The sequence below is a fragment of the Hyalella azteca genome, unplaced genomic scaffold, assembly GCF_000764305.2.
Source record: "Hyalella azteca isolate HAZT.00-mixed unplaced genomic scaffold, Hazt_2.0.2 contig10761, whole genome shotgun sequence".
Lineage (NCBI taxonomy): Eukaryota > Metazoa > Arthropoda > Malacostraca > Amphipoda > Hyalellidae > Hyalella > Hyalella azteca.
Window position 1 is genome coordinate 269,270 of NW_025940784.1, and position 19,697 is coordinate 288,966.

At 38.1% G+C, this 19,697-nt stretch overlaps 1 protein-coding gene across 3 annotated transcripts in view; it reads right to left on the minus strand.

Annotated features, from left to right (window-relative positions):
- Positions 1–19,697, minus strand: part of LOC108680845 (inositol-trisphosphate 3-kinase A) — a 115,654-nt gene that overhangs the window by 13,262 nt on the left and 82,695 nt on the right. For 2 of the 3 annotated variants that reach the window (XM_018169761.2, XM_018169759.2), the window contains one exon: positions 1,431–1,533. In XM_018169761.2, coding sequence (XP_018025250.1) covers positions 1,431–1,533 — 103 coding nt within the window. Of the gene's footprint in view, positions 1–1,430; positions 1,534–5,888; positions 6,308–19,697 lie in introns of those variants that run through there. The other variant, XM_018169762.2, reaches the window with a different exon arrangement.

Here is a 19,697-nt window from a genome sequence, read left to right on the forward strand (position 1 = left end):
GACGCTTTGAAAAAAATTTCCCGTGAATATAGTTTCTGAATCAACATGAAGAATGTACGAACGAACGAACGACTAAGCTAAATCAGTAAGAATTACTACGTATTAAGAACCGGAACTATTTCGCCATCAATTACGAATTTTTTAAGTTTTACCGGAAATATTTCGCCATTCCAATTACGAATTTTATATTTAAATGAGGTAATGTGTATATGGTTGTTACTCTGTTTCTGGCTTTCATTTCTAGCTCTCAAAATTGCCAAACAAGCTTTTTATGAACATTAACCCACACTTTCCCTAAAGTTGTTTAGACGAAGGTACAATTCAGGTGGCACTCTTTTATGAAACTGGTACATGTTTTGATTGTCGAAATATTCGAAAAAAATTGAAACAAGACACTAAACTCTAATCTACGAATGTATTAACTGATTTCAATGTTCCTGCTGCAATATTTACGCCTGATAACGGGATTAACCTTCAGTAGAAGGAGAATTAAACTAATAAATTTAGCTACTTTTATTACGGGAATAGAAAATAATAATGATTACGGGAATAGAAAATAATTTTGAGTAACAGCTAACGCGAACGACACGTGAAAAACTGCTTTGACAAACGAAAGTTCGCCCGCCGTAGCCACCCACTAAATCCCGGCATGGCAACGCATTATATTCGACGACTGACGCACTGAATTGAACAAACAACAAACATACGTCAGATAGTCACTCGAATTAAATTTTATTTCATTTTTCGGTAATACAACGTCATGTCGAGTGCGCCTCCTCCAAGAAATGATAAGACCGAGAGACGTGCGACATTGACACTATGCGCTACATTACAGATAAGCGACACCTTGAGTCGCAGGGTGTACAGAACTGTGAAAGATTTGTCTGACATCGCAAACATCTAAATCGATTGTTGATGAAAAACGGAGACAACGAAGCGCCAACACAATTGCTACAAATATTTCCGTTGAAAGCACCAACAGTTGAAATAACGAAAAACCTAGGTATTAACATATAAAGCTCCTACGAACGCTGAACTTTCATTTATACGATTTCGAGTTAGTTTAAACCAATTCAAAAGATGAACGATTTAAGAGAGCTTTGGTAGGTTAAAGGAATACGTGTACGTCGTCCTGATAACATGCTTCCCGTAACAGATTGTTTAAGGCCGATAAGCTCCGCGATAAGATACGAACCTCAAGTACCATAAATAATGAACATTTTATTAAATGCGTGTTAGAAGTGTCAAAGTTAGCACAAAATTGCACCTTCAGGAATATGCTTCCACGCAGTTTAAGTAAAATCGAACAAGAGTATTGGAAGAACTTTAATCACAACCTGAGGGTAATAAGCTTAAGCAACTCATCGTACGCTTCAAATGATCTTAGTTTATGAGGTTAGGTTAAAAGGTGACAAAAATCGAGAGCTCACCTTGATGACCAGCGAGTTGCACCCAAGGATACTTGTGTCTCTTGTACGTCTGAATAAACGGCGTCCACTGAACAACATTCTTCACTTTACGCCAGTTGGATGTCTGCAAAAGAAAAAAAACGCTTTCGTTGATATTGTATTGCAAATAAAATTTCCAGCAATAAAATACGATGAAAAGTGCTTCAGTTATTAGCCGGTTTAATGAATCATCGCATCCCTTGCTTTAGAATCTTAACAAAAACTAAACGATAGGAAAAAGGAAACTACAACATAGTCGCAGGTAGCGGATCACTCGTACCATGACGTGAAGAATTAATTGCTCCCATTGTTTCTCTAGCAGGATATTCGGGGATCATACAGGAATAAGAGAGACTCGTATAACCCGCATGCGGCAAGCTAAACCGGCGCTTTTTGAAGCACCGCTAAAAAGGCAAACATCAAGAACAAGTCATGGGGAAAAGTGAACTGATGAACAAAAAAATAACAGGCTGAAACAAAGATGTACGGGGAGCTAATAAAAACAATCGTTAGTTTTCATTTTTTAATAAAAATATGGAATTTTGAGAATTCTCGAGTGAAGAAATATTAACTAAAATTAATATCAATTAAGGTGTTGAATTAACTTGAGCAGGAGTCGCTGTCCAAGGCGAAGAACTTCAATGATGCTGACCTAATTACTGACTTGATTTTCCTTGGCTTCATAGAATCAGGAGACCCTAGGAGCTGAAGTGCAAGATATGATTTATGACCTCGCACACCATGCATTAGGAGCCCTGGATCAACAGGCGGGAGCTTTAACATCGAGCCTTGGACCACCAGTCGCTTCAGTAAAAAAAAATAGCCTTTTGAATGTAGTCTTCCTTCGTTGCATGGCCAGCGCAATTTAGGCTACGATAAAAAAATTCAAAAATGCTATGTACATCATGGCGGCACACTTTAGTAGATGATACCAGACACAGCCGAATCATGTATGAATGTTCTGCGAGCACAGGGCAAGTTCAATGCTCGAGAGTTGACAGAATTATTCAAATGAAATTATCTTGACAGTCCCTAATAACCTGCATGCCGGCCTCAGCAAAAGTTCAGAGTGCACCACAAGCGAACTGTTTGTATGAACCAACCCCCATAGTGGATGCAAAATAACCCACGCCGGCTACAGTTATTATTTGACAAAATCAAATCAGTAACTGAAGAACCATCGCTGAACATGATTGCATAACATTTAAAAGAAGTTCGAGTAATTTCTTCGAGAGATTACCTGATTGAAAACGAGTTGCATGACTTGCCAACCGCAGGAAACATGGCCTAACACGAGACACATCAAGACCCAAGCCTGAGATTACTGCACTTGATTCGTGATCAAGAAATTTAGAGCGATAATGAAGCGAACTGTTAGATATGCTACAAGAGACATACGGACCTCATCAATACAAATAAACAACCCATCGAACTTCACACCTATAGAAGATATCAGGCGAAGTATGGAGGGTCATAGCAGAACAAACGATTCATCAAATTAAGGTGCACGGCTTGAAATGTAAAGATTCATGCTCAAATAGGAGCAATGGATGAGCTTACGCCAGTTAATTTCCTTCCTAATAATATTTCCAGGTTATTAAAATCAAGAAGTATTAAAAAATGGAAAGATTTACCACGTGCCGTCTAGCTAGGCTTATCGTCCCAAAAAATCGCCTAGTGTAGAACCTACGGACGCCCACGCTGCTTCTATAAAAGCGGAGCTTCGTTAAGCTCCGCGCCCAATAAGGAGGGAACGACTTCAGGAAAGACGGCGCGCTGGTATAACCTAACTTGCGATTCAACTACGACATGGCTGACGCCAACGACAGAATGGCTCTGATCAACGGAAGACAAAATCTAAGTTGGCGTAATTTCAAGCTATATGTAAATTATCAATCTCTATTACGAAATATCACCTATTGATTTTTCCAATTTTTAGGCGATTTATTGGTAGGGTTGAGATGATTGCATTGATGATCAATTGAGAAATTATTGTATTACAATAAATTGTCCAAGTTCTTTTTTAAATAAGCAAGCAATTGAGCACTCTTATTTATCAGTTACTCAATTTTTTAATCACCATAACAATCGCTAATGATGATCATTGCAGAGAAAAACGTATGTGCTTGAAACAGAGAATTATGAAGCAGATTAGTTTGTCAGTTCACTCAACACATGTCAGAGCAAATTCCGTATGTCGGATCAGGTCACAACACAAATATTTCATTTTCTTGCCGACATATAAGTAAAAAATACTAGCTCAAGACTGGAGTAGTTTCTATCATGTGACTTGATCGTAAATATTCATTGTAAAGTTCCTGCCCTAAAGCTGATGGTGCAATGTAATTATTTGGCACTCACACGCGTTTACATTATCACCGTAATGAAATATATCATTTCCGAAAGAACAAAAGATCATCATAACGATATGCGCTTAGACCCAAATGTGAGCATTGGTCATCGAGTTTGTGCGTTTGACTCGAGAATTGAATTATACCAGGACAGAAAACCGTTTAGAAAAATAATTACATGCAGCCATCGCTTCAAAAAAAAATAATCATACACCAGAATTACTTTTCAAGCGAACGAATACTATATACACCATTGTAAATAAATGAGTAGTGATGTAGCGAGAATGTTAAAATTATTCGGCAAAATTGCAAAAAAAAAACTCATTCGACATTTGCCATGAAATAAAAAAACAGCTACTGGTATCTGTTTGTTTCTCTGGTATAAAAGCAAAAATTTACTAAATTAATAATTCTTTCGTCACTGTTATAGCGTATTTATCAACTTAACAGAATGAACTACAGAAGTTAAAATATATTAAAGAAGGTAATAGAGGGACGTGACGGATGAAGCAACATCCGAAATTTACAGATGATAAATTTTGAGATTCCTGTGCACCACAATCCATAACTATGCAAAAGGAAGCGTGCCGTCACAGGTGTTACAAATCACAGGAGTGGTGAATACATGACTGACATTATTAATTGAATTGTATAAGTTAGAAGTGCCGGTCATTTGTCATAGACAATTCCACCCACGCGAAGAAAATATGGTATCTAATGAAGTTAGACGTTCCTCCATTCACTGGTATTGGAATTGGGGGCGTGGAGACCTCCAGGTCAGACCTTAGCATACATAGGTCAGCTCATAGTCATATATTCAACGAGTACAGCAGCACACTTCCCTCCCAGACAATTAAAATACATCCATACCTCTCAGATAGTTGAAATATATTTAACCAAGATTATATATGTGACTTAAGACGTTCTTTGAGACCAAAATTACCATCCAAAACTAGAATATTGAGGATTGTGGTGTTAGGCTTTGCAGGATACCTACGGCAAAAAAAAATTTTTTTGTTGCAAAAAAAAAAGACATTCAAAATATAAATACATCCTGAAATAGGAATCAAGGCGAAATATTTGGTAATGTTGGTGCTCAATTATTTACCTAATCTCACTCACCAAGCATCGAAAATCAATCCAGGTCGTCCACCGAATCTTTTTCTTTCTTTCTCATCATCCAAAAATATCTCATGTCACCATGAGTCACAGTCACACCTGCTCCCTGTGACTAACTCACAATTACTGGAATCCACACATCGCCCGTTTCCTCTCATCTAGTCTCTCACACATCACAATTCACAATTCTCAAACACCTCACACAACAAAATTAGGTGCTGCACAGTTTCCTTCACACCGCAACCGCCCAAGAAGTAATTAATACTCCTCTGCACTCTTCCACTCATCTCCTCACTCCACGAGTATGCACAGACTTGGTAATTACTTCCATTACGAGGAGTCGAAAGCAATGCTGATTTATAAAGGTGGGAACAGGCAAATTTTATTCGTAATAATTCTGTATTAATTAATATTGCAGAACCATATTATCACAAAAACTGAAGTTGAAATTCGTCAAAATACCTGTAGAGTCGTATTGTATTTCAATTGCCTTTGAGTAACATATAACAGGATATCCAACTCAACTGCTAGTGTACACTGTCCACAAATTAGTATAATTGAAACCCTTATACTGGAAAATCGTGTCCGCACTTATATCACTACAGTAACACGGGACATTTTTTATCTAAAGTAATAATATTTTAATAGTAAGCAGAATGTAACCGACATAGGCAGAGTTCTGAAATTTACTAGCGACGGTATTCTTAATTCGAGGTTATTAATGGAGATTAAGATGGCCTGCAATGTGGTGCATTCGATTCAACAAATACCTAGAATAGAAACACAAATACGGTACAAATTTTGCAGGAAATCGCGCACTTGCAAAATTAGAGTCGTCTTCGTTCCATGTGAAACAAAGGTCTTACGTAGCGTTAAAGTCCCCTTCCACTCACGCCCTTAAAACAAAGTTTGTGAAGATATAATATGCGAGTTTTCAATATTATTTAGAGACTAAATTATTTGTTTGTACCTTCTGCTGAGCGGGAGGAGACTCTTGCAGAGGTAGTTCATATGTCTCGTCAGCAGACAGATCATCGTGACTGGCGGAATCGTACTCAGTAGGAAGAGGTAGCAGCAGCGTGAGCTGGTAAGTGTCATACCCGGGTGACAACGTCACCAAGCACTTCTCGCCCTCGGCCGCAGTCACGTGTATGGGAGGTGTATGTGTGCCATCCCGTGAACTACTCATCGTGTTCTAAGTCCTGATAAATGAGTTCAAAGTTTTGTACAGACGCCGTGACTGTACGATGTTCATCGACTTGCAAATGAAATGCTATGCTGGAAAACTAACAGTTGAGAATTTTCAAGACCCGTTGAAAGGAACTTTTTATTCAACGGGGGAGGAAGTTGAGAAACACTATTAATATTAGTCCGAATAATGTGGGAGGTAAAAACGATTATGCTGCATATTTAAACATGAAAATATTGAATAGGTTTCAAACTCAGTTAAGCTAGGGACCTTCATGGATTGAAGGAACGCAAATGCTTCACCCGTCAAATGCATCAAACTGTGGGTTTATTGCAAATTTCCAAATAAAAGATTATACGTAACGTAACGGTACGTATAATCGTATAATCTTTTAGTATTATAATCGTATAATCTTTTTTTATCCATTGATAATTCTGCAGGACGGACTGATTGCTGGATTTATCCCCTATCAAGCCTATTAATATTAAGCTTGATACCTATTATCAAGCCATTAATTTTACTAATAACAAAATAGTAACATATCATGGTAAAACCTTATTTCAAAATACATTTAGTCGTTCAAATGTTTGAGAAACCTAGAATAACGTCTCCAGAAGCATGAATGCGTAATTGAATCTTCCAACTCAGGCTACTGTGCAGTACCCAAAAAGCTACTCAATTCGAAACTACTTATGTCTACAAGCAGCACGAGAATCGAATTCGACAGGGCATCACCTTCCTCAAGTCAATTGGCAACAATCGGTCTTTAGATCTAGAAGTATTTCAGCAAGTGAACATCACGCCTCGCCATCGGTCGATATGAACAATACGCGTTCTGAAAGACATTTAAACGCACGAAACGAATCTACACAAACCGACTTTTCACATCACTCATAGCCAACTGTTCTCGGCACGAACGTGTAGCGTGAGTTCCTTTTAGCGTGACTGCAATGCACCGAAGAAGCACTCAACACAGGAAGGGGTAACGCTGTTCAAGCTGGACCGGAGTGACACGCACCATCACACACGACTTGTAGGCACTCACTGAGCGTCTGACTCTGAGACTGAGAGTCAAGACTCTGAGAGGCCAAGTTAGGCTACTCCTCCATGCTACTGAGGCCACTCTGCACGTCACGGCGCAGTATAGCTGACTTACAAGAGAGCACTTGTGCTATCAATGACGTCAAATGACGTATATGGACGCACCCAAGCTATCAATTTTCAGAGAATTACATTCACCGATCACACATGTTCGTTACCAATCTCAGCTCAAGTGTCGCACTCCTGGCAAGACCGTGCCGTCAAACGAATCGAAACTGACATTACTTTTCAATTGGCAGCTTACGATAATGTGCTAAGATATCACGAACATAAACCCTTCTAAAATTCATGTTAATATTCTGCAAACGCTTCCATACAACAGCTCTTTAGAAGCAGAAAAAAAAACTTCTCAAGATGGATACATGACAGACCTCGCAAAAAAATGCATAGAGACCATGCAATACCATTTCGTTCGTAGCAAATTAATCTAACTCAAAGAAGAATATTTTATTTCAAATCTACAATCACACAAAAAATAACTTTATGGTCCGTCATCACCTCTCTGAATGCTGTTCTCGAACGGCTTCACCTCAAGCGCCGCTCACGTAAGATGTGCCATACACTAAAGATCCTCATATTTTTTCAACATTTAGGTATAAGAATCTCAGGCAAATGAGATTCACTTGAACATTTTCACTTTAATGACTTAAAAATTTAGCGCAAATTTTTCAGAATTTCAGCAATAACCGGACGTACAGTGCGTGCGTGACCGACAAAGAATAGCTCCCCATTTTAGAAGAGCCTCTTGTTGATCACAGGATAAAGCATGCGTCGATTCGGCGAATATTAAAATCGACTGCGTCAGCCAAGCCAGGCTCTGATGGTCGATAGCCAGCACTCATTACAAATACAACCAAGAATATAACGCAGCCGCGGGTCGCTCTGCATTATCCAAAATCTTGTTTAAAAAATTCTAGCGACAATAATTAGGTGCGAGGTTAATAATTATCGTATACACTTCCGCTATAATCAAATTTATGCATATAATTCGATCATTTCCTGAATACCTGAATACCACATACATTTTGTTTATATTCTGGATGCGTCTGTGAGTTGCTAAATGAAAAAAATAAAAGCCAGGGTCGATGAACGTCGAATATTGGAAGAAATTCAGCGAAAATCGAAAAAATTCATGTCTCTCTGCTGACGCATAACAACGTAACCAAAACAATGAGAGCAACTGGCTGACGTAAGGCAGTTACCAATGGATGCAGCAGACAGGCATAAGCGAGGCGATCATACATGAAGATATGAGAACCCGGAATGCTAGCGCCACGTTCTAAAACAATAGAAAGTAATTTTGATTTGATTTTATACCATTATTTTGAACGTAGCTTGTGTGCGCCGAAGTTAAGAAGGAACTAAACGACGTTAAGCAATTTAAGTCAGCGTATGACTTCACCACAATACGGGTTAAATAATGGGAGTTTTTTTACCGACGGAGGGCATCGCGAGGGCTGACCAAAAGGGAAGCCTAGAACCATCGTTAATGGCACCGCATCGTTTCCTATCCTTTCATTAATGGTGCATTCGGTAGGCCTAATTGTGCAGAATGCCTGCATATATAAGGATGCGAAACTCGCGCCAAAAACTGCTTGTTCTGTTGTAACCCTCACGTAGGCATGATCTACAGCCAGCTCCGCAGACGTAGGATAACGGGCCGGCCGTCAGCCGGCGGGTTTTGAAACAACGGCAGCGCAAAGCTTTACACAACTAGGACTTCTGCAGGTCCTGTCTAAGAACTTGATACTACACAAGACGTCCACGACTTCGCCAGATTCATGTACGGCCAACTTGAACAATACAGCCGTGAATTGGCCGTGAGGCAGCGAGGCGTTCAGCTAATATAAACCTGCGGCAAGCACGACATTGAAGTATCGAGCACAACGCTAAAATTGTCATCGTTACCGTCATTAATACTGTACGAGTACGACGGTCAAGGTCATGAAATAACATGATCGAGGGTGAAGACGATGCCAGCAATCCGAAGTACGGTCTTTTAAAATCTACGGTCGGATCGACCCTGAGGCATTACGGCAGTGACTGCGAAACAAGACGGCTGCATGTTCGCATTGCTATGGCCGCGATACGGCTACTCGGAACAAGACGGTCGCGAGCACTCGTGTGAGATACGGTAACGCGCGGGAACCGTACCACTCCACGTATACGGGGCAGCACCACGGTGCAACGTTTCTAGTAAAGTAATAAGTTAGGGTGATGTGAAGGGATAGGCGACTCTGATTTTTGCGGATTACTTTTTCCACCTGCACTAGTAATTTTGTTAACTATGGATGTGCTCTTGATTCAAAGTTTAATATTGAATGCATCAGGTGATTCATTGTCATCCCCTCTTAGTACTATTTTTACAGTGGCCCATTCTTAGGATAACTTTTACACGAATCCTCCTAATAAAGTCTTGAACGCTACGCCACCTGCGGTTAATAAAAATTCAACACCGGTCATTATAGAATAAAAAAATTGATAGAACTATAACATACCAGCCCTCGAAATAATTCAATACGATCTACATATGTTTAACATACTACTATGGAACTTGCAATCATGCAACAAAATTTATGTTTAATTTTGCAGGTTAATATTATAAAATAGGTACTGTATCTGTAATACTACGGTTTACTTCTGTTACTACTGTATATATAGTACTGTATAATACTATCACTCTACTCTACAATTTTGATACATAAATTTGTAGGGATGAGCTTACACTTGATGCCTTACTTCATACTTCGAACCTTCTATAATGCCGCAGTTTTTGCACAAGTGCCTTGTGGCACAGAAAGTATAACTGAATCATTCATCAATATAAATGAAATATTTCGAGGAAGTTTACAACAAATTTCAGATAAATTAATCATATTTAAGTGTGAGCACAGTGGGCTTTAAATTTAGAAAATAAAATAGTTAGCAGAAAATACATTGGAAAATTTCTTTGATATAACACCCTCTGTTTTCAATTGACAAACCAAAGTGACAAAAAGTATTCCCAAACCAGACATAATTTATCAGACAAAACAATATTCTCAGAAGCCATGTGGAATCGAAGACTATATAGTAAAGTTTAAAGCCAAGAAACCGAATGGAGATAACATTTTTTGTAAACATGCCACAAAATATTCTAAAAAATCAAGAGACCCACAAATAGGTTACGAGATGGAGCATACATCAAACACTCCGCTGGCAATAATTTGGTAGAAATTTAAGACTTGGTTCGTCCGAAGTACGCCATGAACGAAAGAATATCTAACGATTTCTGTGAAATCAATGTTGAGCATCCGAATGCGAGCAAAGCAATAAATAAACGTTGACCAAATGCAAGATTATCTCAAAGATAGCCTTCGCTGGAAGGCGTATCTTTGAGCTGGAAGGCGTAACGCATGCATTCAAGAAAAATCCCGTAAATTATAACGGAACAACTAAAAGTCTTGCAAACTCAGTGCTTTCCTACGGCGTAAATATTGGAGCTTTGTACAAACTGCGTGTGTCTTCCTCTTGAACGAACAACTTAAAGGAATAAGATTGAGAGGGTCATTCGATAAGCATCGCAGATCAAGGTGACCTCAACTTGCTTTTTTAGTACGTGCAGAGTCGTAATTTGGAGTTGGCCCGCAGGCAGCCTAATGTACCAGCTAGATGAATGCCATAATATGCAATACCATGCAGATAATGAGCAGAGAAGTAGAAATTAACACGATGATTTAACAGCTAAACACTGGACAAGCCTGAATGAATCATCTATGTGGGCATTATCCATCACGGACGAGTCTCTAACGAGCCTTAACTTCTATTCTTACAAGTCTTGGCTGAATAATGATTGCACCAAACATCTTCAGGCACCCGATCGATGCATGTAAATTGGACTGACCAGTAAGTAAGGCCAGTAAGAAGAGCGCTAAAAAACATTAAGACCGAGAAAGAGTCGGGTTGAGTGAACCACCACGTATACACACGTCCTCACAACCTGGTTGAATTAATTGAGAAATCGAGGACTTTTACCGAACGTCCATGACACTCAAAACTGACAATACTGATATGAAAGAAGCATGGAATGAACTGGCCAATTACAGACATTTTTTATTACCAATCCTAGAGACTTTAAAAAAAATTGATCTTTGTGAAGTTGCCGAACCGAAAAGTCCAAGCAGAACACTATTGCCTCGAGCTAAAGCTCAACGTAGTTGTCATGGTTCCGCTGGATTTCCGCTTAGCTCTTTTTGAGTGTTTGAACCGTCGGATTCACCAATAAATTATCAGATTCAAGGCGGGAAATTTCTCAACCATCCAACTAGTTACTAATTAATTTGAAATCACCTCAATGAAAAGAAATATTATCAATAAATCAAATAATAAATAATCCAATGACAATAATTCAGTTTAAAATAAACAAAATAAAGGGGGAATGCAAAACAGCAACGATAGCATAGAGTAACTACAGTCTCAAACATTGATGCATCTGAACAATTACCATTAAAAAATACCATTAAACAATTATTAAGGTAGCAGTTGGAACGTCTGTTATCAGCCTTCATCCTCGTATTAAAATTCACTATCACAAACTGTTGACCTATATACACGAGCTATCTAATTGTTCAACAAATGAGCAAAGCACAGCAAAATTTATAAAACGAGACAGCAAAATGTTTTATGGACAGGGCTTCAAATGCCTTTATCAAATAACTTCTTTACATGTATAACCTTTGAATACTTCAATTAATAGTTTCAATGCAACTAAAGCAGAATTAGTCAATTGCTTTTGAGCAATGCGCTCGTATTTATATTAGCAAAAAAATCTTAGTTTATACAGGGTGTTTCAGAATTAAGTAACCCTTTTAATTTGTTAATAAATAAAAAACTAAGAACGTTATGAAGTTGAAACTTGTTTTATTTAAAAGAAGAACATTTTCATGGTAATATTGTATCATAGTTACGTCATTATCCTGTATAGTTGCTAAATTTGTGTTTAATTATCAAGCCTTAAATTTTCATCATGATTCGCTACAGCAAAGAAGAAAGAACAAAAATTATCGCTAGTCAATAACGATGTCAATAACAGAAGTTCAACGTGATTACAGGATCCATTTCAAAACAAGGATCCTTCAAAAAACACATTTAAATATCTTTATCGAAAATTTGCGGATATCAAAAATTTGCACTCTCGTCAGAAACACTAATAAAGGTTATGAAAGCAACGAAGAGAAGAGCCCTATTTTGTCAAAACAATTGTGGTGGGCATTTAAAAGATATATTTAAAAACTAGGATACAATATTACCATGAAAATGTTCTTCTTTTAAATAAAACAAGTTTCAACTTCATAACGTTCTTAGTTTTTTATTTATTACCAAATTAAAAGGGTTACTTAATTCTGAAACACCCTGTACATGCGATTCACAGAAACTTCCTGATTTGAAAGTTCACTTCAAAAAGAACTGGTAAAGATATCATTACAATATAAATTTTATTGAAAAAAGTTGCTGTTGGCGTATGTTGTTCTTCAAATGAGGTAGAGTTCTTGGACAGTCATTGTAAACAATTGATTCCAGATAACTTGCCCTATATGTGTTCACTCACGTAACAATCGATTTCCGACCTGAATCGATCGATTTCTGGAATCCGACATGATAGACGATTGTGGAACCGATTCCGGCTTCATAATTTCAAGACGAACGAAAAGTTCCGTTCATTATTCGAAAATATGTAATTCATACGGAATGCTTATTGAGTAGTTATAATAAAATGGTCATTAAAAAGCACCCTGAACAGCAAACGCACGCGGCTCACTTGTCCAATGCACAGTGTCAAGTGACTAGGCGGGACACACAACTTCATGACCATGTTTTTCATATGAAATATTCGCTGTCCTTTTCCTACATCATCTGGTTGCTTGGCGCGAAATACAAAACAGGAACTTTCCGTGAATCACTATAATGTACGGGGTACTTCTCAGCAACAGGAATTCGACTGAAGCTTTTAGCTCGTTTATCCTATATATACATAGTCTATCTGTGAGCAAACGAATGTTTGTGTTAACAGGTGCGACAAGCTGCGAATTTGTTCAAAATTTGTCTAAGAGTTTGTCAAACATGAAAACGCCCAAGAAAATACTCAGGCTCAATCCTTCTAGAGTACATGCATGAATTTAGTTCACTCCATCATTGTAAATTGAAACTGAGTACAGCGATCGGAATCATAGCTGGTAAGCTGGATGTTCGCTTAGTATTGCTTTTAAAAATACGTTCAATAGTGAGTTGCAACTTTTATTCCTGAGCGATTCGCATCGATAATTTGAAATTAAAGTTTATTCTTTTTGAAAACCTATGTTTTCAGCCAGTGAGAAGTTACAAACACGCTTATTCTAGTTGGATGCGAATTGTTGCATCATCATTTCTCTAGAAGATAGATACCTCTCACATCTTTGCTCCCATCGAGTGCAGCGTTTCGTGGAGGGAGACAAACAGCCTCATCAGGAGATAGAATACCTTTCGGACACTTGCGTGCAATGCTGCACATGCCAAGTTTTCTACAGTCTAGTAGTGCGCATAGAAAAAATGCATTAATTCAGTTCTTGACTACGATGCATTCCGAATGGAAGAATGCATTCAGTTCAGTTCATTCAAGAACTGAATGCATTTAGTTCTTAACAACGTTATCGCTCAACAGCACGCGTGCACAAGAATCTAGTTAATTGTAATTTCCGCAGAATACCGGCTAAAAGTATGAGGAGAATCATGCATCTCCGCTTGATTTAAGCAGGCGTTGAGGACGTTCGATAGTAACATATTCCAATCCTCAAGTATATACTCAATGCAAAGTTTCTTTATTATTCAGAAAATTTCGTGTAATCAAAAAACTATCCGACCAACACACGACAACGTACGTTCACCGATTACTTTTCCGTTTATAAAGCTACTTAGATCTAATCAGTTTTCCTTTGATTCGATCAGAGCGTGTATAATACACTGATTTCGTTAGATTTATCTTTCATCCACCTTTTTTTTGTTCAAATTGTGATTGCAGATTTTTCGTATCCGTTTAATCATGCAATAATGGCATTCAAGCTCAACCCACACTATTATAAAGTTTTAGCTAGTTTGTAAACTCCATACGAACTAAAACGAGAAATATTCAACTGTATCGCGTCATTTTCTTTACACGATATCGTCCCATTACATTCTACTCAGTTAGAGGCATTATGTCCATGAGCGCACACATAGAAACGATATTTGTTTCAGGCAAATGCGATTCAAGTCCGATAAGGAATAAATTGTGCGTATATTGAAAAAATAATTTCACACAATTGGGCAGTTGAGATCTTGCATCCTAGAATTTAAGCGCCCGCTGTCGGTATTAACAGCTCAATAGAGTAATTAAGTATGAAAGTTAACAATAGATTTGTGGTGATGATGATAGGAAAATTTCTTCGTGCTACGTTATTTTCCGAAATTAATAAAGGTTCTCAGCAACATCGTATAATTTCAAGGTTAATAACGTCGCAGCTAGCATCGCTTGCCCACTGATGGGCTACGGACATCTGCGGAAACAGTGTCTAGGGTGAAAGTCTACATCAGAAAATATGCCTCCCTGAAAGATGCATCTTGTTGGCGCAGGAGCAATTTTACACTTTGCATCAATAAAAAATATACCTAAAACGGTAGGCTGACAGGACATTAGAGCATGGAAACAATTTTTTTAGGCAGTTAAAAATTCAACCTCGTTGGTGAACAGTCAGAAAGTCGTTCCCATCAAAGGTTGAGAATGAACAGGAAGTCATTCATGCCACGGTTAAGTGTGAACATGTTTTCGGGTGCTGCTCATCATATGCGTGTCAGCGAGTTACCGCCATTAATTGTGGTGCGGTGATGGATTATGGTGCAGCCTCTGCACGCTTTCCCGAACACGAGTCTCGGGCAGAACACTCACGTAGATGAACAGCCTCAGATATTACTCGTAAACCTTCAGGTATGTATGGCAATTCGAACAGCACCGACTAATTCTGAATGTACCTAATATATATTCCGAATATATTTGAATCCAAGCTCGTATGCAGGTGAACTAGCAAAAAAAAATCCTAGACAAATATGTATTGAGACACATATGAAATTTAATTTAAAATCAAGTCTCCAGGTTAAAAAAATTCGCATCGCCACAATTAGCATCGTGACCCAAAATTGATAATTACCAAAACGTAATTCTCTATTTTCATGCAAATTTCACAGATACATTTGATAGTGCTCAAATGTATTATGTTAACGAAATGTAGAGACGTATTTTATAAATTTTAAACAATCTTTGAATGCACTTCGTCAAATTTACCTACAAAAAATATAATGCTCAACATATGAAGACCATCCTTCGGTGGATTTTAATCTCCTGACTCTGCTTCGATTTCACTGTTTTTTGCACACACTTGCTAATCCAGAAGAATTTCATCGTGAAAATATTAATGTTATTCAATACTCATTTCCGAAGAAAAAAAAGTTATAGTCGCGATGCAACCGTACGCTGTCAATCCGGGTATTTGCAATGGCAGTTGACAGAGGATGTTTAACCACCGCCACTACCGCATTTTGTACACGACGTGCGGTCACGCTTAAGATTTGTCAGGCGCAAATCAGTGATGACAAATTGTCTGTCATCCCATGCCCAAAATAGCATGACAAACAGCGCGTCGGATTTACAGTTAGTTAAGGACCTACACTCAACTTTAGAATACAAAGAGAAGACGCAGCACTCGAAAAGACCAGGCAAATGGAAAACTCATCTTCTCCAAATCCCGAAATTTTAATAAACAAATAATCTATTTTAAAAATCGATAATTTTTTAACGTGGATAATGAATGCCATTAAAGAATAAGAATGGGATTTTGTTTAATAATTTTCAACCCCATTTCACGCAGTAATCGTTAGTATTCTAGTCCTTGACTCTACATTGACATTCAAGAAGGATGAAAGTAATGGTGAACTGCTAACTTGTGACTCGCATTATGAATTAAAGTTATATAATCTGCTCCAATTTTAACGTTATCACCAAAAACCACAGGATATCAATTTTCAGCGAAGCATACAAACAATTCCCTCTAAAAATTGCCCTTCGCAACCACAAAATTAGTGGTAGACCTCATTAGGGAAACATTCAAACGTTGCTGGTTATTGTATATTGCAAAGAATCTAGCATATGAAACTCACGGATTTATCAGATGTATACAACACAGCTTAGGTCCACAGGAAGTCTTCTCAGATACACATGATGATCAAATAAAGTCTGGACAACAAATACAGCTGTACTAGCAACTTAGCAAGTGTCAATCTTTAGATGAATTAACACTAATAAATTGTTCGTGGCACACAAAACTGTACTAGCAAGTGTTAATCTTTTGATGAATAACACCAATAAATTGTTCGTGCATGGCACACAATACCGGCACTGAACAAACTGGTCAATACCCAAATAAAAATTGAGAGTGGAGCACCTATGTTTTTATGGTGGCTATCGGCGGACCCCATAGGTGGAGCTTATATGATTTATACAGTGAATTAAGGGTGGCGTGCACCACCTATCCCACACCTATAACCTGCCAATGGCCACCACACCCGTAAAGCTTTTCGTACATCAATAACTACCCATTGGCACCGGTGGCGCATCAATGAGCCACCAGTGGCCACCTTTAAAATGAATTCAATAAAAAATTTTCCTTTAGTTTCAAATTCGATGCTTCTGCATTTACTGATATTGCATCACCCAATCACCATTCTAAGTCCTTAGTTTCAAATCCGATGCTTCTGCATTTACTGATATTGCATCACCCAATCACCATTCTAAGTGCTACGTATGCAAATCTACCATGGCAGTACAAGTAACAATGTCAGACATGTAGCAGGAACATATAATCAGAGTACCATACACATACCTCGTGAGAAATCGACTTGAAGAAGTCCCTGCCTGCAGGATTCGAACTCCGGTCTCCCACACGCAAAGCAGAGCCTCTACGTTGCGCCATCGGAGAGGCCATGGCAGTCGAGTAATTTTAAAAAATTTAACTGAAGTATTGCAAATATTAATTTCATCAAATGAGCAAAGTTAATGCTACCACCGTGATGATTAGATGGCTTCATCACCAATTTTATTTGAACATGCTACTACATTCGAGTAAACACCCGCTGAAAGAAACTTCATTAATCCGTAACGAACGATGGTTCAGCTCAGAGTAAAGGCTACGGGAAAATGCTTAATAAGTATCGAAGTTCATAATATCAACATTACACCAATTTTGACAGCGGCTTAATTCGGTATATTTTCACCAAGAATTTTTCTGACGTGAAGTAAGGAATTGATATTACACGATTATTTGAAATATCAGACGTGAACTACCTGCACCACTTCTAGTCACAATTTTTCTATAGCTTAATCTTTAGTCTAAAGAATTTTAGTCTTTAATCTAAAATCTAAAGAATTATCTGACTGTATATTAAATTTCACAATCGATGTCAGGATGGATAACCGAATTTTTACTCAAAGCACACAAAACGAAGTCATGGTTTCGTCTTGATCTCGAATGACCCGCAATCCAATAACACCTTTCTACGTTGGATAAATTACTATGGCAAATATCTTCGTGCATTGTGTAGGCAGACGGTTTTCGGTGGCCTAAAAGAGATTTGCCTGCAATGTGCTATTGATTATTCAGACCTTACAAATCAGCGATGATTCATAGATGACTGCCACCTTTACTCGCCACCCTCTCGATTTATTGATGTTTTATTGTCGATTTTTGGCAAATCTGGCCACTCACCGTTACGCCACCTATAAACTACTATCGCCACCTATAATCATCGGTGCACCACCCTTAATTTTTATTTGGGTACAGATGTTCAGCTCATGGAAGAAACGCTTAATCTTAATCAGTGCAGAAGTTCAGCTAACAAAAATATGTATGCACTGGAAACCCTGATGAATGCAGATGCTCAGCTCACGAAAAGTTGCACTGCAAAGCCTTATCAATGCAGACGTTCAACTCAACGCCTCACAAAATATCCTGATCAATGCTGACGTTTATCTCATAAAAGCTGCTCTTATTACATTGGTCAACGCAGACGTTCAGTTGACTCTAATTGGATTGTGTTGAACGATGCGCAAGTGACGCAGCACTTGTATGAGCAAAACCATCTTTTACTAACAGTGTATATTCACGCAGTTTATTCGCAATACGTACCGTCGTTTAGAATTCATTTTTTTCTGTACATTGTGTGTGGTATCAGCTATGTTTAACCTTCCGTGTGCATGCAGAAAATGATAAGGAGCTCCTAATTTGAATAATTTCTTTCATAAAAGAAAACAATTTTGAACATGGCTCAGCACAACAATTTGAAACAAGAGACGCTGAGCTGTAGGCACAATGAAAGTCCTTGAGTTGTTGGATGACAGATGTGCTATTGTGGCAGTTCACACATGAGCTGCCACCTGCAGCCGTCCATTCTTTGATTAATTACAAGTTTGATTAATTACATTCTTTGATTAATTAAAAAGTTAAATTCGGGAATGAATTATTGAATACTAAACGAAGGAACGTGAAATAATTTTTATTCTAAAAAGTTTTAACGATGCCCAATAAAATATTAATTGAATGTTATAAAACCATCTCAATTATGCTTTGGAAGTGTTGCGAGAATGTTTTAAGATCAGAGTCGATTTTGACTTGTTCAAGAGCTAACGGAACACAAGGCCGAATGGCGTCAAGATAATGAATTTCTAGAAATAGTATCGTAGAGACTATACGATTAATTCGTAAAGTTTTCCCGGTACAAGGTCTTTGCGCTAAACAAAAAAGTACGATAAGGGCCACATACGTCACAGTGCCATGCTGCTAATAGAAGTACAGCCGATCTAGCAAGACGACTAGACTAGTTTAATCAAAGAGGTTCTTCACAGCTCCGCACAAGCGTTAGCTTAAGGATGCATGACGTCAAGGTGACGTCACAGGAGGGCTCTCAGCAGCAATAAGTAACTGGCCTCAGCCAGTACAGAAGATCCTCGCAATATCAAGCTCTTCCTTATAAAGCTCTATTGTCCACACACAACTCTTGACACAATAATCGTAACCTCGTTTAATTCAACCAAATACAACAACACACTATGATCTCTATTGCAAGTGAGATGCTAGACATTGCAATCGCCCTAGATGCAGCAGCTCAGTTCGCCAGTGTATAGAGAGATACGAACAATTCCTCCTATATGCCAACAGATAGGAGAGCAAGGCAGCAGGGTTGTGATGCTCTCAAGAAAGATCATTAAGTTAATGATCTTAGGGGAAATAACAAGATTCCATGATACCGAGCTGTAATCATGTCTCCAAAATATTCACGATTTAACTAAAATTTGACGTATTTTATCATATATTTGTAAGATTACATTTGTTTAATCGTGTGTTTGGAGCCTGAGTTGTACATATAATTAAGGATTACTCGAGCGCGTATCAA